General features: G+C 34.6%; 1 protein-coding gene and 1 pseudogene across 3 annotated transcripts in view; one reads left to right on the plus strand and one right to left on the minus strand.

The window, feature by feature from the left end:
• Nucleotides 1-25,743, minus strand: part of PCCA (propionyl-CoA carboxylase subunit alpha) — a 359,957-nt gene that overhangs the window by 59,936 nt on the left and 274,278 nt on the right. The window contains exons 20-21 of one of the 2 annotated variants that reach the window (XM_081046031.1): nt 22,795-22,893; nt 4,296-4,349 (exon numbers count right to left, since the gene is read on the minus strand). In XM_081046031.1, coding sequence (XP_080902157.1) covers nt 4,296-4,349; nt 22,795-22,893 — 153 coding nt within the window. The remainder of the gene's footprint in view (nt 1-4,295; nt 4,350-22,794; nt 22,894-25,743) is intronic. The other variant, XM_081046032.1, reaches the window with a different exon arrangement.
• Nucleotides 4,582-5,357, plus strand: LOC308496594 (large ribosomal subunit protein uL29m-like; annotated as a pseudogene). Its single transcript has 2 exons — nt 4,582-4,613; nt 4,676-5,357. The product of its transcript is annotated as a large ribosomal subunit protein uL29m-like (transcript).

Consider the following 25,743-nt stretch of genomic DNA (forward strand, 5'->3'; position numbering starts at 1 on the left):
AAGTCAGGAAGAAGTTCTCAGTGAAGAGGGAGAAAGAAAGGGTGATGGAATTGGGGAGGAGCACACAGCAGCCTTCAAAGGCAATTTTACATATATATATATATATATATATAAAACATATATTCCATGATGGTGGTATACAGGTCTTTGTTCTACCATTATTCTTTATAACATACTTTATAAATATTATTTGTATATATTTTATAAATATGTAAGGTATATAACATTTTATATAGTATTTAATATTTATATAATATCTAACAAAACCAAACTTTTAAAATGTAATGTGATTTGTATTACTGAAAATGAAAATAACAAACTGGCTTTTTTTTTTTTTAAGTCAGAGTGAGTAAAACAATGAATGAAATCATTTTTAAGTCTGTACCTTCTCCAAGTTGAAATGATAACATTTCTGAACTTTATTGATACAACTAAAGTACTTCTTTTAGTCTAAAACTAAACTCTTTGAATATTGAAGGGCACGTTTTCAATATTCAAAAAATCCCACACAACTTGTATAGAAAACTCACAAAGACAAATGTGTCCTTGGGCGGTCTCACCTTTACCAGCTGACGTGCTACTGCTATTCCTGAGCTGCAAGTCTTGGAAGCTGTGTCTGCTTCAGATCATTTGGATTGACGCAGCACACGCTAGCTAGAAATCATTCTGTAGTTGTTGTAAAAGTCCCATTACATCTCAAAACCTTTCCTTTCCCTCTTCCATACTGATCTATTGCTGCTAATAATATACATAGAAAAAAATGCATTGCAACAAACTGCATTGGCTGTCCAAGCTGCTGCATGGTAGGATTTTAGAGTAATTACCCTAGAAATTAGCATTTCTGCTCTGTAGAAAGTGTATAAACAAAATGGACGCGGAGCCTCTTTGGGATTTGTTAGCAAGGAATCTATCATTTACTAGAGGAGGAGAAGAGTATCAATTACATAAAATTCTCCTTTCCTCGTCTCCCTTTTGTCAGGTGACTTTTTGTGGGCTATTTAGGTGGTGTACATATGTGTGTGTATTTTTCTTGTAGTGTGTTTTGAGTGCCTGAAATGGATGAGAGGGAATAAAGGTAAGGGGCATCTGCTGATGGGATGAGCTCTGAGCTGAGAGCTGAGAAATCTAAGCACCCTTCTTTGCTCTACCCACCAACCACATGTGGAATCTTGGGTAAAGCAAGTTATCTTTTCTTTTTTCCCCCACCACTTAAACCCCACAAGCTATGTGTTCTGATGCAGTTTCCTTATGTGAGGACCAAGGATTAATCTCTAAGGTCCCAAATGTCCCCCAACACTTTTCTTTTTCTTCATTTGTTTCTGTATTTGATTTTTTCACATTTCCTTTTCACACCCAAAACTTTGGCCCCATGCTTGTCAGTTTCATTCATTCATTTGACAAATAATTACTGAATGCTGACCATACACCAAAGCACTGGGTATAGCGTGATGAACAAGACAACAGACAAAGAGTCCTCCACTCATGAACAGACAAAGAGCCCTCCACTCATGGAGTTTATTTCATTCATGTGGGAAAGGCAGACAAAGTGTTTTTAAAAGTAAAATATGTCAAATAGCAAAGTGTGTCAAGTAGTGATAACTGCTAAAAAAAATAATAAAGTGGAACTATCAGTTTTGTACACCTGAAACTAATAAAAAAATTAAAAATTGAAAAAAAAATAAAGTGGAGGAAGGAGGAAATAAAATGTGTGAAAGAGTAGTAATAATTTTAAACAGTGTGAATAGGAGGAAGGATTATTGTGGAAACGCTTGAAGAAAGGGAGGGACCACTATGCAGGATTCGGGGGCAGGTGGTCCCGGCAGAAGAAAGGTAAATGAGGAGACCCTGACGTATGCACCACATGCTTGGAGAGCAGCAAGGCCACCAGATTTGATTTGTATGCTAAAAGGATCATGTTAAGTGCTATTAATATATTAGTAATAGCCTAGGGAGCAGGGGCAGAGGTCTGAAGACTTTGGCTGCTGCAATAATTCAGATCAGGGATGATGAAGGCTTGGGTCAGGATGGGGGCAGTGGAAGGGGTGAAACAAAGAGGAATCAAAAAAATACAAGGTTTTAGCTCAGATTGCCATTTTCTGAGATAGGAAACATTGCACGAGAAATGTTGGTTTTGTTTTTATTGTGGGTTGTGGCTAGCACAGACTCCGTTTTCAATATATAAACACTGCGAAATCTTTAGAATCCAAGGGAAGAAATCAAGTGGCAGAGACAGCCTGAGTACCTTTTCCAGCAGGAGCACTAAGGTATGAAAAACCTCCATATAATATAATTCTAGGTAACCATTAAAAAGAATGACATAGATCTTTATACAATGACTTGGAAAGACATACAAGATTTATTGTTGCATGAAAAAATGTGTAATTCTATTTCTGGAAGAATATATCTATTGGTAATAACTTAAATACCTCTAGGGGGTAGGACATATACTTCTGTGATGTTAATTTTATGTGTCAACTTGGCTAGGTCACAGTATTCAGATATCTGGCTAAACATTATTCTAAATTTTTCTATGAAGATTTTTTTGTAGATGAGACTAACATTTAAATCAGTAGACTGAATAAAGCAGATTACCCTCCATAATGCGGGTGGGCCTCATTCAATCAGTTGAAGAAAAAGACCTGACCTCCCAAGGAAGGAGAAATCCTCCAAGCACACTATCTCTGGACTCGAACTGCAACACTCTTTCCCTGCCACGAAGACTTGAACTTGCCTCCACAATCACATAAATTAATCACTTAAATTAACCATTTTCCCTCCTCCATCCCTTCACCACCACCCCCACACACAAATACACACACACACACACACACACACCCTATTAGTTCCGTTTCTTTGGAGAACCCTAATACAATTTCTTACGACATGCATGTAAATATCTAAATTTTTAAATTAAAAAAGTATGCAATACTTTCTTAATCGGGAAAACAAGAATAACCACGTCTCAGGTGCAACACTTAAAATTCATGTTACATAGGGCAAGTGTATATACACACACTACTATACATATACTTTAATCTGTAAACTTTACTACACCTCTATACATATACATATAAACTATAAACGCATGTTATTATTAACATCCTTCCTATCTCAATGGATACAAAACCACTCCTTCTTTGATCCAAGCCACAGGCCTCTCATCTGATACTCTCAATAAACACAGGGAGCTAACAGAAATACCCATGGTGAATTTACAACCTGAACAAGGTACGCAACGTACATATACAGACATTTTAAAAGTTATAAATGATACCTAGTAAATGAATTCACAGAGAAATATTCAAATACAATAGCAACAAACAGAGACGTACTAATTAAAACAAGGTACCTTTTTTAACAGAAAAATTATTTTGAAAATTATAATATAATTATAAAAGTAATAACTATAAATTTCTTGTTAGCAGATAGTTAAATAATTTTGAAAATTATAACTAATAGTAGTGAAAGTGCAAAATAGTATTCAAGTGTATGATGAGTGGCTTTCTGAAGAGTTATGAAATTATTGGCAACATGTATACTAACCCATAAAATTATTCATGGTTTTCACTCGATTTGGGAGGAAATGTGGTATACATTTTTGAAAATATACACATTTGAAAATAATTCAAAACTTAAAAAAAGCAAAACACATGAAGTTGTTCATTAGAAAACCATTTGTAACAGCAAAAATGAGGGGTAACTGAACTCCAATATCTAATAGTTGGGATTCATGGAGAAGTAAAACATGTCACATCTACTCATCAGAATGTTAAATATAGCTTCATTATAACAATGCTGATTCTTTACAGCAATATGGAAAATAATTAGTAGGATCTTAAGTGAAAAAATATTCAACATACAAAGTTATGATTCAATTTCATTAGAAATGTGGACTTGAAAGGACCTAACAGAGAAAGGTAGAAAGAAAACTGAGCAAAAAAACTCACCAAGGTCACTATTTTCAAAGCATCTGTATATAATACATGAATCCTTATTTTTATTACGAAAACTGGGAGAAAATCTCCAATAGAAAAAAAGCATTTAAAATACTCAACAAACTGAGAATATTTTTAAAAACTATTTCCTCTCTAATAAGAAACTGTTAAAAGAATTTTATCATGGAAACTTTTCTAACACATTCAAGAACCCACTTCTTATACAAAGACATCTCATTTAATAGCAAAATAAAACCATGATGAAGCCAAGATCAAACACATGGGCTAAAACTAGTTGAATACTTTTTTTTACTCTGTAAATTAAAAGAATATACAAAGTAATAATTCTTTCACACTTACCACTGTACCAAGAAACTGAATGCTCATGCTTCCACCTGCTTCGCGTGAAAGACACTGGGGGGAAATAAAAAGGTATAAAATTTATTCTCATCCACACAAAAATGTGTACATGAATGTTTCTATCAGAATTATTCCTATTAACAGAATAATTGAAGTGTCCATCAAATGAAAAATGGATAAACAAAATATGCCATATTCATTTAATATTATTCAGCCATAAAAAGGAGTGAAGTACTGATACGTGCTACCACAGAACCACATGTTATATGATTCCATTTAATGTAAAATGTCTAGAATTGGCAAATTCAGAGACAGGAAGTAAAATGATGCATTCTGGCTATTCTTTACAGAAGAATCTCGGCTGCCCTAAAAACTTTCAGGTTGTCAATAACTCCTCAGGCCCCAGCTAGCAGAAGTTGCAGGTTTTCTGTTAGTTTGTTGTCTAAGACTACACCAACTATCACATCTTTCCATGAGTGCAGATAATTTTATAAAGCTTTGCTGAGGAAAGTACTAGCATAATTTTTTGATGATCCTAGGAATTGGTGGGGGAGGGGTGAAAACTGGAGCGTCAAGGATCTGTTAGCAGTTAAGAACAAAAGTAATGAAGATATACATAAGCTTTGGTACGTCCTACTACAAAAAGAAACATGCTCCAAACTCTAGAGCAGGAGGCCAAGTGACTGAGATTGCTAATGTCAGGTCTGGAATGGTCAGAAAAAGTAGTAGATTCCATGGATACATTTGATAAAGTTGTCCAGGAAAGAAAAGATGCACTACAGCTTCTTCAGATTGCTCAAGAAAAAGCTAGACTAGTGCTTGGATAGAGACATCTTTGGAAGAATCATCTGACATAGTTCAAGAAGTGGCCTATACCTTAGTACCAGATACTATAGGAAATGATCCCTTGCAATGTCTTATGTGAAACATGCTGTCAGACTGAGACTTGAGAAATAAGTCCACATTGAAGCACGGAGGAAAAGTTTAGAGAAAAAGAAAGAAAAATTTCTTCAGGAAAGGTTTCCACATCTTTCTCACGTCCAGAAGTCAAGACCTGTCTAATATGTCTGAACTCTTAAATTACCATTGTTTTTCTTGGATAATAGTCTACATACAAAAGTAAATATATGTGATGTTCCTTATAAAGAAATTGTGTTTTCAGTCAAATAACCACTTACTTATCAATTGGTCTAAGTCTTAATATGCCATTCTAATTCTGGAAGTGGTTATGCTTCACCAAACATTTTTTTTAAAATCAAGTATAAAATACAGATTAAATTCCCATTTAATTAAAAAGGAAGAAAGATCAATTGGTGGTTGCCTTAGGAGAGGAGGGTTGGGAGGAAATGCGGAGTGACTGTTACGAGGTTTCTTTTAGGGTGTGTGAAAATGTTCCGAAATTGATTGTGGTGATGACTGCACAAATCTATGAAGAAACTAAAACATGCTGAATTATATACTTTGGGTGAATTGTATGGTATGTGAATTATATCTCAATGAAGTTGTTATTAAAAAAATGACTTAGCATTTGTTTAAAATACTAATGAGAACAATGAGAACTACGCAATTCTAATTGAGAATTAGAATGAGAACAATGCAATTCTTCTATGTCCAGAAAGTAGTAAAAAAAGAAATGACCTCTGTTATGCATTTATTTGTTAAGTTCAAACTAAACATAATATTGTCTATATATACATTTCTTAATTATTTGAATTTTAGTTTAGTAATAAAATTAGATTACTAAATAGTACACTCGAAGTAAATTATACTTCTTCCAGATAATTCTCACCAATAAAATTGGATTATTTATTCCTAATTTGTTCTTCAAAATTCTTCATTTCTTGTGCTAATCAGAGGATCCAGTGACTTCAAAGACTATGCAAACAAATAAAGCAGTTCTAAGAAGCTGCAAGTTTTTATAGAGTTCCCAGATGTAGCCCTGGAGAAAGTATTAGTGGCCTTCACTTAACTACATGCATGAACTATTACTTTATTCCTTTTAAAGAAGTATAGGTTTACTAACTCCAGTCTTTATGATCACGTAAGCAATAGAACCCAGAGTGAACCTCTAGAATTCAGGCTGAGCCCCAGGTTTCTTTTTTTTTTTTTTAATTTATTGCGGTGATAATTGTTAGTGAAATTACATAGATTTCAGGTGTACAATTCTGTATTACATCATCTATAAATCCCATTGTGTGTTCACCAGCCAGAGTCAGTTCTCCTTCCATCACCATATATATTTGATCCCCCTTATCCTCGTCTCTCACCCCCACCCACCCCAGGTTTCTTGATCGAGGGAGGTTAGATCAATGAAAAGGAAAGCAGTTTAATGCACAATGATACCAAAATGTTTAAATGTTTACCCCTACCCGTAAATATTATCAAGTGACTTGACTCATACTCTGACTAGCATACTCAACGTGGTGTGGTATAGTGTAGAAAACTCAAAATCAGTATTTTTATCCATTAATTTCACTTGTAAGAATTTATCCTAAGGAAAAAAGTCATGAATAGGAAGAAAAATATAGCTACAAAAATGTCATCAACAGTGTAGTTTATAGAATCTAAAAATTTCAAGCAATCTAAACGAAAGAAACTGATCAAATAAATTATGGTGTATTCATGCAGCCATTTAAAAATTTTGGAAACATGAAATATGTTTATAGTATATTCCTAAGTGCAAAAAGAAAGAACAAAACAGTACATTCAGACTAAATCTTGTTAAAAATTCTACAGATTTACATAAAATTCTAGCACAAATAATGCACATAAACAGTTAACTGCTATTTCTGGGTGAAAGATATTAGTTGACCTTGCTTTTGGCTTATCTGTTGTTCTTATTCTTCTATATGGACATGTATAACTTAATAAATGCAAAAAGAAATAATGCAGAATGGAATAAAGGAGACTCTTTTCTTCAGTGTCCTAAGGGATTAAGAATTGAGTCTTGAATCCTAGGTTCCAATACTGGCACTTCTACTTTAGTCATCCATCTAACCATTCATCCATCCATCCATGTGTTGAGCACTACTAGCTGAATTAAGATCCACCCTCCAGGAGATGAAAGGAAGGAACAGAATTCTAAGAGAAATATAATTCAATCTGATAAATCCATAATACAAAATGTACAGTGTGTTACAGGATAAGAGGCCAGACCAGTTAAATGCCCAGAAAGATTAAGGTAGACTTGCAGATAGACATTAGAGCTGGGTATTTAAAAATGAGCAGGAATTCTCCAAAAGGGAACTAAAAGAGAAAATATTGGTCTGATGAGACAGTTTATGAAAATTTCAGATTAAGAAAAAGCATGGTGAGTTTAAAGAATGGTGAGTAGTTCAGTACAGCCAGAAATAGGTTTGGTTGATGAAGGGAAGTAGCAAGAAAGGAAACTGAGGATTACAGTATCAGGTGACATCTTGTACAGAGAGAGTTCATACTTTACAAAGTTCTAATGCTTAAGAACTGGGGAGTAACATGTTTATGTTTCAGAAAGATTGATGGTCTGAGGTAAGGTTGAGAATGTATAGGTAGGATGGGGGAAGGACTGGGCTTGAGAGGCCAAGGAAAATGCTACTGCACTCACTCAGGTTAGAGAACTCAAGGGCTAAGTGAACACAATAGAAGTAAACATGATTCATTCATAGAAACATATAATTTGAAAAGCAAACAAATATGAAAATCTACCTTTTGTTTTATTTATCAGGAAATTAAAGGTACAGAAACATAAAAAGTAATTTGTCTGTATTGCAACAGGAGACTAAGAATCCCAACCCAACCATTTTGACTGTGCAGGATGGAATGTCTCTACAATGTCTTAGACTACATCATCAACTAGCTGTGGCGAGTTCTTTAAGGACAAGGCCCATTTTCTTGCATTTCCTCCTAACCCCAACAGTACTGCAGAAACAGAAACATAAGATCAATCTTCACCAAGAATTCTGAAGTTTTTCCATGCTGTGAAAGAGTGAATTAAACTTCTCTCAATGTTTAATTGTCTAGCAGAAGTTTTAACTGGAGAGTATTAGAGGTGAAGCTGTCAAGACATTGGAAAAAGAAGTGATGTAGAATGATTTCGAGTGTGTATGAGTAGTCCAATAACCTGATTACTTCTACACTGCCGAGGTTTTAACAGCAGTGAGGAAAACACTCAGAGCATTCCCATTACTTCCAGACCAGGACACATCCCAGCCTGTGGCAGAAAAGAAGAGCCACAGGATCCAGTCCATATTGCCAGTATAGAATCCGCACAATTAATCACCTCTGTAATACAGTAACAGACTCAATCATAACAGTTCTTCAGAATTAGAAATTTTCTGATTAAAAAGTGTGGCTACTGGATTCTGAGAAGATGGCAACAGTGGCAGTTTCTGAATCTTCCCCAGAAACACTGAAAAGGCCTAGTAGCAACCAACTTCCCTAGCACCCCATTTGTTGTCTACAAATATCATTTCCCACTCAAAGAAATCAAGGATTCTTGAAAAAATGGCTGATTCAAGGCTTGGGGCAGAAATGGGGCTTCTACGTCTTGTCATATCAGAAAGTAAGGGAGCTGTCAAAGACTGGGGTCACGTCAAAAGGACTCGGCATTACAGTATTACAAAACAAGTGCTTAATTATTACTATATTTTGAATGTTGCCCCCCCAAAGCCATTGTCCTTCCATAGACAGGTATTGCCGAATACCAACATTAATCCACATGCATATGATTTCACTTGGAAGCCATTTGTAGAATTTTGTCCAATTCTTCTCTTGATATTTGCCTTTAGCATAACATTATACTACAGTTTAATAATTTTTAATTGGAAGTTAGGGGAAAGATTCTCAATTGTACAGTTAAATGGATTTTAAAATATGGAGATTTCCTTTGCTCTTACACTGAGGTTTAAAAATTGCTACTGGAACTGTAGTTTGCTTCTTGTTTTAATCTTTTGACAGCCCTGGCAGTGTAAAAAGCATCTTGACATTAGTTGTGATTCAAATGTTAGTTGTCAAAATGACTTTACTACAGTATGCATTTTGCATGTAAGCACTGTTTTGTCTTGCAATTTTAGGTTGAATTCCTTAAGAAACTATAAGTAGTCTGCTATATAAGCTAATTTTCAAAGTCATTCATTGTTTAATAATAGTGGCTGAGGGTGGTTTTTCTTGTTCAGAACAATTTTAGTCTTGGTCCTCAGCACAAAAAATATCACAATAAACTTTACCACTGCTAAGCCACTGCATTGCTGTGTGAGGGGAAATCAGGGCATTGTTTCTACTTACAACAAAAAGACAGATACACACAAATGAATGTGGCTATGTTCTGGTACAACTATATTTATGGACACTGAAATCTGAATCTCATATGCTTTTCATGCACGATGAAACATTATTTTTCCTTTAATTTTTTCCAACCACTTATAAAGGTAATTAACCACTAACTTGCGAGCCATCCAAAAACAGGCAGTGAGCTGGATTTCTGGTCTAAACTAGGGGCAGCACCTCTCCCCTGGATAACTGCAGTGGTCACATCCTCCTCAGAGCGGTGATTTTAAATCACGTCATATCCTTCTTCTATTTAAAATCCTTCAAAAGCTTCACAACAGGAATTGAATAAAACCCAAACTCTTTGGCCTATAAAGACTACATGATCTGGTCTCTGCCTATCTTGTTCCGCTCTCATAACTACACAAGACATTGGCCTTCCTTCTGGCCTCCACACAAACCAAGCTTTTTCCTGTCTCAGCGCCTTTCCACTTGCCATTCCTTCTACTTGGGAATTTCTTCCCCCAGATTTCTGCATGGCTGCCTTCCTCTCTTCATAGGTCTCAACTCAATGTTAGCTATTCAGAGAGAACTTCCTACCACCCTAGCTAAAGCTACCTTCTCTAGTCACTTTCTACAAATTACCCTGTTTTATAGTCTTCATCAACCTTAGGACTCAGTGCATCTTTTTTATGTGTTTACATGTTTGGTATCTACATCCCCCTGTCGCAATGTAAGTCTTGGTCACTGCTGTATCACCAAAATCTAGAACTCGGCTTAGGTCGTATTTGACATTACCTTCCATGTAAGAGCCAGTAAAAAACATACACTAGTTCCTTTTCCTTGCCCTGCAAGGGTTAGACTGATTCCCAGGCAAATAGAAGTAATTCTGCAATATGTAAAAGGGCAATAGTTATATTTTCACATTAAAAACACAAATTGTATCAATGAATATGTAAACCATAGATACAACTACCAATAATTTGCCCCTAACTTTGCATTCAGTTTAAAGCAGGTTATAATTACATACATGACTATCAGCCTCCCCCCCCCCCCACACACACACACTACCACAATCTGTATGCTTGCATAGAAAGAGAGGGAGGGACGGAGGGAAGGAGGGAGGGAAGAAAATGAAAAAAAAGGAGAGGAGAGGAGAGGAGAGGAAAGGAGAGGAGAGGAGAGGAAAGACAAAGATCCCAAACCGAACCTATCTCAGCAATAAGGATCAATGTAAAGAAAAATAGGAAAATAAAATTTCATTCAAAACTGAATTTACTTCTATACAGGAAACAGGAATATACACTTTTCCCACAGCCTAGGATTAAGACAATTAGGTTTTAGAATCCACAAAGAACAAAGTATTCAATGCCTACAATGAGGCATGCCAAAACAAATATGAACTGACCGCTTGATAAGCTAACAGCAAAAAGTAAAAACAAAAAAAAAAAAGGAAAAAATTAAGACTTTGATTTTCATGAAACATATTCCATCCTTATTAAAATATTTTCTCCAACTATTTTACCCCTTTTTCATTTTAAGTGGCGCTTCATAGTTAGAGATTTCCTTCTTATTTTGATAGTCTGCTCCAACGTTTACAAAATATACTCCTTTGCTTCTTTAAACAAAAGACTATTTAAGAAGACTTTGTTAACAAAATAATTTTAACATGTTAGAATCAAATTCATATAAAATTAGCAAAGTCGCTCACTCAAAAAAAAAGCAAAAATATTCACAAAATAATAAATCAAATGTTCTAAAAATATCTTCCTAGGATAATAAAATCACAGGCAATTTCACCTTTAAAAGCAATCTCACTGAACAGTAAGAGGAAGAAATAGTAATAGTTTTCTTTTTCTCCTCACTGATTTCCAACTTGATAATATGTTTTAAAGGCCATTACTGTGGGATTTGTCTTATCGGTCTCCAGCGCAGCTGCGTGCATTATTTTCCATGTTTACTACAATCAGTGTTTATGCTATTTAAGATTCTCTTGTTCTGGCAGCTAGTAAAATATCATTTTCTAGTTAATACAGGGTGGAGGAGAAAAAAGTATGTGTGGGGGTGGGGAGGGATTCAGAAAGACATTTTTCTATTACATTAAAATTTTAAAAGCAACTCCAAATTATAAAACATATGCCACCAGAGACGAGAAAACTGCTAGGATTATGTTATAAAAACAGGTAGACTTGCACCAAAATTAATATTTTAAATTATAGTTGCAAAAACATCACAGCTGTTAAATTGTGATTAAATGTTTTTAAGCATAGTGAAAGGAGTTATTTCTGTTCTACTGGTGGACTTGTTTCTAAGATGTGTAACTATAATAGATGTTTTCAGGAATGTAAAAAGATGATTAATTACGGTTTCATTTCCTACTTTTTTAGAAAAAAATACCTCTACTTATTCTAAGTTATATATTTATGTATCCTATACATCCTAAATAGATGGTTTCACATTACATCTGATGACTCTAGAGTAATCACATGCACATAGTACAAAATAACAGTTAATTACTTCCAAGGGGTAAGGATGGGGAGAAACATCTGAAAAACATGGAAAACATTTATTTTGGAACTAAAAACATAAGATGATTAATTCCAAGTTCTTTTTTTTTTACAAGCAAAGTATAAGCAAAAACATAAGTCACTTCATTTCATTTTCTAATTAAAATATTATTAAATACTTATTTAGCATCTATGCATATTTATTAGGATTAAAACAAGTTCTCAGAGATTGTGGAGTTATTTTCATCTAAAAAGCTGAGAAAATAACTTATTTTTAACTTCTCCTTCTCAAGTGGTGTGAAAATCAATTCATTTTCTTCAAAACCAGAAAATAAAGGCTCACTTAAAAAAATCTACTTAAATTCTGTGTGGGCAAGCATTTGCGAATATGTCACAGATAGTTATACTACTATCTGCAAACACAATAACATCTCTTCTATCATATTCATGTGCTTGTATAATATCCTGTATTACATAGTCCCATTGAACATTTTAAGTTATCATGCTATATAATCTATTTAACCCTGCAATCAATTCACAAGTAATCCATTTAATCTGGTATTCTGTAGTAAATAACATGAGATTCCTGTGACACTACTCCAAATTTGTCTGCTTTAACATAGAAAATTAGTTCCACTTAGTTGACTACCAATGACCTATTCAATGTAGAATACACTAGTGCTGCAATCAGCTTTGTACTATTATTTATAATAAATTTATTTTCTCCGGAAAATATTTAAACAAAAATATGAGAAATAAAAAGAAAACAACCTTTAAAGGTACACCATGAATAGCTTCACAGTGCACAAATGCAGAAATTGTTAGACCTTAGCAGGATCTCAAGACATTTTCAAAAGTATTTAGCTACTCTTCAGGCCTGTAGACAACCTGCTGTGAGCAGGTGGATGGAAGAAATCATGCCACACAAAGAAACAGGCCAATAGCAGTTAGTCGGCTCTGCTTGCAAATGTTCAAACAACATGACTACGCAAAATGAAAATCTAGTATGTAAAATGCTAACAAGAAGCAATATATTAAATCCCACTGGACAAATTACATTGTAAGAAATAGAAAACTATTTGAGTTATTCAAAGTAAAATTGAAGAGCCTCTTTCAAGCGTAGAAAAAATTGCTTCACAGTAATATAGTAATAAAAAAAAAAAGTTCTATTCATCCCGCACGTTCCACACTACGAAGATGCTGGGTGTGTGGAGAAAACAGAGTGAGCTCAACACGTATAGAACACAGCAAATCTTTTGTTTTGTTTCAACACTTTAATTGTATGAGACAGGCAGGAAATCTTTCCATTTTTTAAAAATAGTTCTAATTTTTGTTAAGCTTCGCAATTAAAATATTAAAAGGCTGTCAACTCGATGAAAAATTCATCTTCCATTTAAAAATAAATTTAACGTATCTATTTCTAATTTTAAATAAGAAAAACCAAAATTGTGGTTGACACATGGAGGAGCACTAAAAAAAGAACATTTGTATTTTTGTTCTATAAACTCTCTCTGATTTATAAAAGGTTTTGTTTCTAACTATGTAACCACTAGTCACATGTGGCTATTGAGAAATTAAAATGTTATTAATGCAATTGAAAAACTAATTTTCAGTTTAATTTAATTAGCTTAAATTTAAATTCAGAAGCAGAGGAATATATTTTTCTATCAAACACAACTTCATTGTTTTGTTAGGGCCTAGCTTTCACTTCAATTGTTCCATTACTTAAGTTATTGTTGTACACATGCCAGGCGTTATGTGTCATTTCTGGTATCACATTAATATTTTTTTATATTATTTCATGTAGAACTGCCAACATTTTGGATAAATTGGGTTAAAATAAAATGGATTAGTAAAATTAATTTCACTTGTTCTTTCCTAATGTGCCTACTAAAAACTTAAAAATGCATATATATGGGTCATAGTAGATTTCTGCTGGAAATGCTGTTTTATTCCCCAACTTTTTAAATGAGTAATTTGGAAATCAGAATATATCTTCCCACAAAAAAAAATGAGAAATGATTTTTTAGTTTTTAGTTAAAGCTGTTTTTTTTTAGGTTTTTTTTTCAGTTAAAGGTTTTTTTTAGTTAAAGGTTTAGTTAAAGGTTTTTAGTTAAACTTACCACTAAGACCTACTTAATAATCATTGTTACTGACGGACTCAACATTTGCAATGAAAATTGCAACCAACATAAAAAAAGAAAATCAATGTGAAATTCTATTATTTTTCTTGAATGATGATATTTGAGAAAAACTTGGTTCAGTTGTTATATGGAAGAACTACATTAAAAACTTATAAAAATTCTAAGCAGGACCTTTAAGAGTTTTCAGTGTTTATATCCCCAGTTATTTATTATAAATGATTTCATTTAAAAATATATGACTTCCTCCTCCTTTCAGATACAAGCATCACTAGCTCTACACTTAAAGTTATTAACAACGATTAGAATTTTTGTCCAAGAATATGACTTTCCTGAAGTCAGAAGAGAAGACTTAAAGCAGCTAGCTGGATAAATTGGAGTACAGGGTAGATTTGACTGAGCACTGAATAATTAGTGGCACAGGGCAAAGGAGGGCACGAACAGTGCATGCACAAACCTCTGAGAAAGAGGAAATCAGCCTGAGATGGACTTTTTTCTATACCTATCAGTACCTATCACTGTTAGTCTTTTTTTTCCCCCACTGTTAGTCTTAAGCAGCTCAGGAGCTACCCAGAGCAAATGAAGGAAGGTAAGAAAGACATTTACTCAACTGGAAAGAAACGTGCTTGATACGCAAGATGCGTCAGTGGGCAGGTCCTTGGGAGCCCTCGTTTCTCTATGCTCTCACAGAAACTACAGTGATTCTGCATTTGCAGAATTCAACCAGCCATGTGGTCTAACAGAGTATGGATTTTGCAAATGCTGGAAGATCAGGAATTAAAGAAAACTGATAAAATGGCTAAGAAGGCTATCTTATAGCTTAATTTGATGAAGCCTTAGAAAAAAAATCTAAATCTTAAAACGAAGGCTATTTGTGAAATTAAACAATGCAAGGTGAGTGCCCATTCATTCATTCATCCATTCATCCACAGTTACTGAGCCTTTCCATGTGCCAGGAACTCAGCAAGTTAGTAGGAATTCAAGGTCAAGTCAATTTAGATTAATTAAAGGAAGTTAGTAACCTATCAAATTTGGTGTTCAAATGAATGTACATGCCAAAATACAATTTATTTTTTAAAAAACTAATGGATAAAATTAAGCTCATGAAGTTTACCAGTGAAAACCAGGAAGGTGAATAGGCAGTGTAATCTGATTGGATGAATAGGGAGAAAATTCCTAAGGTAAAAGTATGTTTCCTTCCCAAGTATCCCATTGTCTACTCAGATAAAGATGTTAAATGCTACCTTTTATGTAGTCACAGGGATTCAACAGTAAAACTAAGTAGCTGCTAAATACCCACTTATCCTTAAGGAAGATGGCAACTAGGCTGGCTGGTAGGACATGCTAAGAAACTGAAACCAGGATTTGCCCATCTCCCACTTCAAGAGACTATGAAAGTTAAAAATTAATTAGAGGAGGTTGAAGTCTTATGCTAAGAATTTGAGGTTGAACACTTTAAGCTGAGCCAGAGGGATTTCATGAGAGTCACTTGGTTTTCCATGTGTCTCCTGGATTTGGAGGGACCCGTAGAGAAGACAAGCAATCCTTTCGGTGACAGGGCAAGAAGAGAAAAGACTGGCAAAGCAAGGATTTATAACTGTTTCTTTTGGATCAGATGTGGATCATGCAAAAGAGATGGGGGCTAGGTCATTATGAGAGACCCTGCCCAACAGGAACACCTGGAAGGTGGAGAATAAGGATGCTGAAGGCACCTGGAAAAGACAGAGCAGGCATTAGGGCTCTGCAGATGAGGGATTCCCCTAGATCTACACATCTACAGAAGACATAAGATCTACAGAAGATCTACAGAAGACATAAGATCTACAGAAGACCAGCCATCTATGGGCATTTGCCATGACCCAAAAGAATGAATACCAGATAACATCTGCTTGTTCTTCCTGCTGTGTACTTCCTAGCTTTACCCTCCACTGCAAATCTGGAGAGACCCGGTAGCAGGTAAGAAGTGGGAGAGAAAATAAAGCAACAAAGAAGAAAGTAACACTCTCATCTTCCCTATAAAAATTTCTCAATCTAGAAGTCTTACTAGTTTTTACCTATTTTTGACATTACAATAAACTAGACTTTTAAATATACCCTCTTCCAAATAGAACATTGCTTGCTTATTACCTGGTAGCAACTGTACAGATTGTAAGAATTATACATGATTTCATGTAGGGAAGAAAAGAATCAGTTGAGAGAATGAGTTTAAAAGAACAGTTGTAAGAAAGTTGCTTCTATTTGCACTAAAAAAGTTCCATTTATGCAGTGAATTGTCTATACCATAAAACAGGTGAAGGCAGAGCAAGTATTGGAAAATATTCTGAATGCTTTTTCAATAACTATCTAAATGAGATACCACTACCCACTAGGATAGCTATTATAAAAATAAAAACAACAACCAGAAAGTAACAAGCATTGGTGAAATTTGGAGAAGGGGAATCCTTGTACATCACTGATGGGAATGTGAAATGGTGCAGCTGATGTGAAAAACAGTATAGTGGTTCTTCAAAAAATGAAACTAGAATTACAACATGATATAGCAATTTCCACTTCTGGGTACATACCCAAAAGAACTAAAAACCAGAACTCAAAGAGATATTTGTACAACCATGCTATTAACAGCATTATTCACGACAGTCAAAAGGTAGAAAAAAAGCAAATGTCCATTGACAGAAGAAAGGATAAACAAATTGTGGTATATACATGCAATAGAATATTATTTCAGCCTTAAAAAGGAAGGAAATTATGATATATGTTATAACATGGATAAACCTTAAAGACATTACACTAAGTGAAATAAGCAAGTCACAAAACAAGAAATACGGTATGATTCCACTTATGTGAGGTACCTAGAATAGCCAAATTCATAGAGACAGGAAGTAGAATGGGAGCTGCCAGGGGCTGGGGGGAAGCAGAATCAGAGGTTATTGTTTAATGGGAGCAGAGTTTCAGTTTGGGATGATGAAAAAGTTCTGTGGATGGATAGAGGTGATGGTTGAACAATTCAAATGTACTTAATGCCACTGAACTATAGATCTAAAAATGGTTAAAAATGGTAAATTTTATATTTTACAATTTATGTATATTTTATACAATTTTTAAAATCCTGTTAAGGTTACAAAATAGTGTTGAAGAAGAAAAATCTAAGAAAAGAACAGCAGATTTAATCTCCAAATTTCTATCATTTTTTTCCTTCTTTTAGACGTTGGTACATGATTGGTGGCTTGGTTTGTAAAAGCCTGGAATGCAGGGTTCCCTTTCAAAACCTTTCTTTTAAAGGGATAACCACCTAACAATGAATGCCTGGCAAGGCCAATAAAATATTTAAAAAAAAAGGAAAGGAAAACAGTCAAAGCAGAGGACCGATGTTTGTTGGATTTAGGATTTAGTGGTCCTTATGGCATCCATTGTGTGTATAGAGCATTCAACAAATTGTTTCAAGTTCTCATCATCAACTTCTTTCAAACCCAGCTGCCCCTTCTCTGTATAGTTTTAGCGCCCTAGTTTAGGATCTGTTACCTCATGAGTGAAATAATATGATTATTTTCTAAATGAACTCCTTCCCAACTACCCCTTCAAATTCTTAACCCCTCTTCTATTATGAAGACACATTAACCTTCCACAACAGCTTTTTGATGAACATTACTTTCCTGTGCAAAAAATCATTTCAATGATATCTCCACCTGTAACTGAAAAGCACAGACTCTTTAACTTTCCATTCATATCTTGGCTCCTCCAATCTATTTTCCCATGCTTAGCATTATTTCCCTACTTGAAGGCTTCCCAATCTACCTCCCATTTCATGAGTATGCTTTCCTAAGGTGTATCTTAAATACCATCTGATGCCCTTGGTCTGCAAAACACATACACAACACACACACCCTTTTTCAGTAGCTAAGGATTCCCTAGAGATGAAAAATGAAAGGGAGTGACTGGCATAGAGCTTGTGAAAGCAAATATAGTGACCAGAGTTTCATATGAAAAGGGAATAAAATCATATTTTTGTTTACATTTAATTGAGAAATACTTCACAGAAACAATAAGCCTCTTAAAGAATTTTGGGTTTGGAAAGGTGAGAGGGAGGCAAGCGAGTAAGGGGAGAAAACCATGACTATACACAGTGCTGGCACAACTGGCTATCCATATTTTAAAAAGTAAAACTGGATCTTAATTCATACCATACACAAATCAATCCCAGGAAGATTAAAGATTTAAATGTGAAAAGGCACAATTTAAAAGGTTTAGAAGAAAAATGTAGGCGAGTATCTTTATGAGTGTGGGAGTAGAAGAGGATTGTTTAATCCAATACAAAATACATAAACCATAAACGAAAAGATGGAAAATTCTAATATTTACTCTCAGATTAAAAACTTATATAATTTAAAATACAAGCTACAAACTGGGAGAAGTTATTTTTAACACATATAACAAAGGATCACAATCCACAAAATATAACGAAACTTTATGAGTCAATAAGAAAAAGACAACAGCATTTTTAAAAATGGGCAATAGCCATGAACAGGCATTTGTAGAAGAGAAAAGAGAACTGTCAATAAATATGTTTTGAAATGCTCATTGCAATCATTAATCAGGGAATTACACATTAAAACCTCAAAGAGATACCACTTAACTCTACTAGTTGGGAAAAGCCTAAGTAGTCCGATAGTAGTTCACTAGGATATGAAGCAAAATTGTTAAGGGCAGATGCCTGGGTTCAAATTCTGACTCCTCCGATGACTAGCAGAATGCCATGGGCAAGCCATTTATCCCCTAGAAACCTAAATTTCCCCCAACTGCAAAATTAGGGAAAACATAAGCACATACTTTATTGGATTGCTGTGAAGATTAAATAAATTAATACAACAAAGTGCTTAGAAGAGTCAGTGCCTGATATAGTAAGCATACAATAAGGTTAGCTTGTTATTCATGTTAATATCATCTTTATATTGGTGGGCATATAAATTGGTATCATCACATAGGGAAAACCGTTTGGCATTACCACGCAGGAGTACGGACGCGTAGTCCCTACAACCCAGACATTCTACTGGCATGTTCCTTGGAGAAACTCTTACTTCAAGAGTAAACATGCAGTAGAAGGATGGTCATATAAGCATTGTTTATGACAATAAAATAAATAACACAGATGTCTACTTAGGGGAGAAGGAATAAATTGAGGTATATTAATATGATTAAAAATATGGACATAAACTAAAGCTGCACGCATTAGCACAGACCAAACTCACGAACATAATGCTGGAGGAAAAGGGAACTCACAGAAGCATGGAGGGTAAGGTGCCATTTACATCAAGTTCAAAAACACAAATAGCTAAATTATATATTGTTCACAGTTTTACCATATATGTAAATACCCCTAAAGAAAAGGAAGGGATAAATTTAAATACAGGGTGGTGGTTGCCTCTGGGGGCAGGAGGAAGGAGGGTTGAATCTGGGGCTGCACTGAGAAAAGTCAATTGCACTGGTAAGGTTTCCTTTTTAATATAAGTGATGGGTAACAGACTCATTGTGTTAGCCTCTTGTTTTTATAAGATTAACACATATTACTTTGTGTATATAAAACATTTAATAGTAAAGAGTTAAAATGTATGTCCGAAAATCCAGGAAATAAAAGAACAGCTATTATGGTAAAAGCACTTTAAAAAATACCCGTAGTAATAGTTCTCCGAATTTACCATAAAACAAGTGCAAGAGAAATCCAAATACACAATAGTAGTTTCATTGCTATTTGCTCGGAGGTATTGATCTGAATGAAACTTTTGGGCAATAATGCAGCCCAGGAAGTCAACATAGAGAGAAATGGAGTTAGGAATGAACCTTGAAGATCTGCCCATGCTTAAGGGCAGGAGGAAGAGAAATCAACAAAGAACACTGTGAAGCCATCAGTTCGTTCTCCTGTTGTTCTTTCAAATATCTTTATCACACAGTGATCTTTATTCTCATTGCTGCTAATATTTTCCAAGCAAAATGATTTCCCATCTGTTTCTCTAATACCTTCTAAGCTCTCTCTTTGCCTCCAGTCTCATTCTTCTTCAATCCACTCTTTACAATGCAAACAAAAAAACAGCTCTTTCTAAACTCCAGATCTGTTCACATCATCATTTTCTTAGTTAAAACTCTCCCATGGGTCCCACCGGCCTAAAGATACAGCAGAGGCCACACTATGTACTTAACAAGCCATCAAATGACCTGGCACCTACTTACCTCACTTTTGCTCATCATTCCGTAGCTTACTCTCTGATTTCAAAGTTTGAAAGCAGTGGTTCTCAGACTGTGGACTATGACCTAGCAGCACCAGCATTACCTAGGAACGTATTAGAAATGCACGCCTAGGCCAGACCAACTTAATCGGAGTAAACTGCGGGTTGGTCCAGCAATCTTTTTAGTTAATTCTGAAGCACAATAAATTTGAGTATCATTGGCTTAAAGCATGAATGAGAGGTAAATTATTATTTGAAGAACTCTATGGGAAAGTTGAAAAGTACTATTATAGCATAACGGTTAGAAGCATCCAGTCTGGGGTCACACTGCCAGGGTTCCAATTTCTGCTCAGCTTCTTCCTAGCTTTGTGATCATAGGGAAGTGACTTCGCTTGCCTCAGCACAGTGGAATACTTAACAGCATAGATCCTCTGCAAGACTGTTTGGATTTCAATTCTGGGTCTACCCCTCAGTAGCTGTCATCTTGAGCAAGTCACTTTACTTTCTCTGAGCCTCAGTTGCCTCATTTACAACAGTATAAATAACAGTACCTACTTTATACAGTTTTTGTGAAGATAAAATGGGTTAATATATGTACTGTGCTTAGAACTGTACCTGATACACAGTAAGCACTATGTGTTATTTATTCTGATGATAATTGTTATCAATTTCATGGGACCACATTATTTTTGGAGATAAAAAGTCAACACTGAATGTTAATGCCCATAGAAAGTAAATAAAATTAATTTACCTGGTCTGATAAAGAACAACTGTCCTCACCTTTCTTTAGGTAAATGACTTTTTTCCCCAGTATACCATTTACGTCTTTGAGTTTATTTCCTTCCAACAAGAGAACATGTAACTGAAAGCAATAACCTCCTCCAAAGAGTCAAAGAGTCTGCCTTGAGGGGTCATTTATTTCACGTTAACTTTCTTTTGGTTTTTTAAGCAAAGAACTTATAAAACTGAAAAAGGATTTATGGAACCTTATCCCTATGCATGGGTAAATATTTCTGGGAGTATTCTAAATACATACCCAGTGTTAATTCAGCTAGCAACTCTACATGTAAAAGTGCCATTAAGACACCTATCTGCATAGTCATTGAGAAGGATGCTGAAAATATTTTGACACAAAGATTAGGACTTTGTATCCTCTCTACTCACTACTGAGGTCATACTATGTACCCCTGACCAAAACACATGAATGCCTGAGCCATAGCACATTCAGTACAGAGTATATAGTATTGAACATAAGCAAGTATAACAAAACCATGTTTTTTGAAGATATAATTACAATCGATGTTATGAAAAATGATGCTGTGATATTTTTTTCAAGGGTCTCAAGTGTTTAACCTCCTACTTAGAATAGGAAAGAAAATATTAGAGAAAAAAATATACTGGGACAAGTCACAAAACCAAAGTTAAAATACAGGGCTCATTACTGAGAGTTTACTGAGAGGTAATATACCAATTGAACTTGGCTGGGAAATTAGTTTAATCATCAAATATTTATTGGGGAATTCTGGAATCCTCTGCTGCACAGTCTCTAACAGAAATACATATGAATCTGGTATAGAGCAGTCTCCGTCTGTGATTCTCCTGATTTTTTTAGGTTTTAAAAAATCAGTTTCTTATGTAAAATTGAGTTAAGGAAATGTGAGAACATTTTCATTAAAAACAAGAAAAAATAATGAGATTAAATGCTTTGGAAGGTTTATGATTTTTATTTGCATGACAGTTACATGTTCTATTGTGTCTTGTTTTGTTTTTCCTGGAAGCCTAAACCTCAACTATGAGGTTAGATGAAGAAATTGTAGCAGAATCTCTTGTCATAGCTTCCTACTTTAAAATGGAGGTCACTATTACAAAGAATACTCAAATCAACTCTGGATTTCAAGGCATCTCCTCAATGCAAGAAATTTTATATTGGGGGAGGTTAACAAATTAAGATTACTCAATTTTTAAAAGGCATCAACGTGCTAGACAAGTCAACCTGAATAGCTTATGTTTCTGCTGATATAATACTACACAATTTCAATTATATAGAAAAGGAAGGTAACAAAGTCAGTCATATTTTACAACTAAAATTCCACAATGGCAAAGAAAACTACAAATCTTTTAATACTTTTAGAAAAGCATACAGGATGCTTTTATAACAAAGTATAATATACTAACCTTCCTGGATTGCCTGAAAAAAAGAAAACATTGATTCCTCAGAATAAGACTTAACTCAAGATTCTCTAAAGTAAGAAAAACTGTTTACAACTATAAAATGTATGAGATGGATAAAATGCAGCTTTTCCCTATCATATCTGTAAATATTAACCACGCAGGTACTGGGAAGGATTCTGGACTTAATGGAGTCCTCTAAGTAAAGCATCAGAATATTTACCTGTATCGTCCTCTGAGTGCCATCAATGTTGACAGACAATAAGGGTGAAGCCAGGTTCCACGTGCTGGTAACATTTAGTTTCGACCCATCAACTTCCACCTGTTGTGACACCAAATAAGACTGTTACCATAAAGGAAGACAGAAAACTGATCTCAAGTTCATTGCTGCATACAAAGCAGCAGCCATTTTAAACAGATGGCTCCCAAACAACCTGTCATGTTTACTGCTCCCGCCATGAAAGACAGGGTCCAACAAGAGTCTTCTTAGCCATCTCTGGGGAGAGATGAAGGACCTGGGCACAGCTGCCTCTTGGTACTGAGGTTTCAAGTAATTTCCAGTAAGTAACAAACAGCCTTCTAACTCCAAACCTATCTGGACATGCTACATTTACTGCAATTAGACAAGTAATGCATATAAATTCCAGTGACATTTTGCAACCCACACAACAGGGCCTGCATATAATATCCTCTCCAAGGACCAAGAAAGAACTTTTCTGTGTTAATTTTAATGAAGGACTATGCATTGTTATCGTAATTAAACAGAATCTTTAATTAGGCAAAATTCTTTGGTGTTAAATACTAAAAGTCCATTTTGAACTTTGCAAAGTTATATTACATTTTCGTTGATAATAAATGACTAATTTCATCAAGTTATCATTCATGAAGATACAAAAAAAACCTCCATAATCTTTTAAAACCGATATTCTTAACAGAAAAATTTTAACTTCCAAAGAAATAATATGAAAGTAATTGAAAGAAAAATAAATCAAAGCTAATTTAAAATAAAAGGTACTATTAGTAATTTCTTCCTTTTCACTCACTCATTCCCTAACGCTTTAATATGAGAGGTTAAAAAAATAACATTATTATTTTAAGTCTACAGTAAACAACGTAACAGATTATTTAACTTTGTTAAAACTTCAAAATAAACCTGTAGCAGGGCCAACATATATATTATCCCTAACAATTCCTTGAATATCATTTACTTCTCTTAAAAATCACTCATTAAAATAAAACACACACGAACTTACACTGTTTAGAAAAATATGTGTGTATGTATACATATTGACGTACATGTTTGAATAGATATGTGTGTGTGTGAGACATACAAGTTATGATAAAAAAATATGGTGAGTGTTTAAAAAAAATTATTACAGTAAAAGACACATCGCCATTAATCCCCCTCAAAATGACCCCCTCACTTCAAACACACTTATCCCGTCATTCTTGCCACTTTCTGAAGCAGTTCTGGAAGTCCTCTTTCGTGAGTGTCTTTAGTTACGCTGTCGTGGCTGCCTCGATGTCCTGAACTGATTCAAAACATTTAACTTTCCTGGTCATTTTGACTTTGAGGAAGAGCCATAAGTCACACGGTGCCAGATCCAGTGAATTAGGTAGATGAGGACACACCATAATGTTTTTATTTAACAGAAATTGCCATATACTAGAAGCAGCGTGTGTCATGGAGCGTTGTCATGATAGAGGATAAAACAGTTTGCCCATTTCATATTAATGCATTATTCGTGATCCATGATTTATGGCACACTTTAAAACAAACCTTCTCAATGGTAGCTCACACCCGACTGACTACACCGAACAAGTTGAAACTTGTCACACACTGTTACCAAGGCACAATGCACCACTTCCAGTATTGAAGATCCCTTGGACGGTACTCGGTAGCAATATTCACCGTAGCTTTTTATCACACCCTGTGGTGTGTGTGTGTGTGTGTGTGTGTGTGTGTGTATTCCCCTTATAGTATAACCACAAAGTCTGGAAACAAAGATATGCTATTGGCTATGTAATGGAATATCACCAGCACACATATATGCACTTGCTCGTGTTTCCAGGTTTAGTGCCCTCCCTACAGTACAACTCAGGTAATGAGGGGGAAAACAACAATGGTTTTGGAATCATACATGCTTGAGTCTCACTTAATTTTGATGTCTTATTAAGCTAGTTTACTAAGTTTAGAGTTGTTAACTAAAAAACTGGAGTATTTACTCTGTGAGTTTCAGCTTCAAAACTATAATGTAGTAAAAATACCTATAAAAGGATGCTATAAAAGTTAAATAAATTAACATATGAAAATCTCTACTAATATACCTGTCATGAAAGTTCCTAAATATTTTCTCCCATCCCGTGTCTCGAATGGTTTTACTATCCAACCCTTAAATGAATTTTAAAAATAGGGTCAGATAACCATGGTAATTCATATATTCCATACTATTAAAACACTATACAACACAGAGCTGAGCAAAAAAGCTGTAGTTTTGATTACATCAGTTATAATACATTTTTAAATGATCCTATTTAACCCTTCCCCCCAAATTAAATATCTCCTTATGTGATGAAAGATTTCCAAAGAAACTCTAGATAGTTTTACAAATATTAAGTGCTAAAAATATCTTTTAAAACTAAAAATATTTGCTTTGAAATGATATCCAAATTTAAAAGTTTAAAAAAGCTCAAAATCAATTATACGAATTTTGTAATGTTTGTTTAAAAAAAGAAAGCTAGAGGCTGTAAATAAAGATTTTGAATGATAATCATTGAAAATTTGTATTTGATATTAATTTCAAACCAACACGGCAGACAGAATGAAACTGCTATTGCCATTTTTTGGGTATATGAAGGGTAATTGAGAAAAGAACTTTATATACTTCAATTATGTTAAAATCTGAAATAAAATATGTTTTATGAATGTTTAAGCAAAATGTGATTTATTCATACAATAGAATATCATTTGGCAAGAAAAAAAGAATGAAATGCAAATACAGCTATAACATGGGTGAACCTTGAAAACATACTAACTGAAAGAAGCCTGTCATAGAGAACCACATATTATATAGTTCCATTTACATGAAATGTCCAGAAGATAAAAACCTATAATATAGGGATAGAAAGTAAATTAGTGATTGCCTTGAGCCGGGATGGGGGAGGGAGGTGG

This window comes from Rhinolophus hipposideros (assembly GCF_964194185.1).
Source record: "Rhinolophus hipposideros genome assembly, chromosome: 4".
Lineage (NCBI taxonomy): Eukaryota > Metazoa > Chordata > Mammalia > Chiroptera > Rhinolophidae > Rhinolophus > Rhinolophus hipposideros.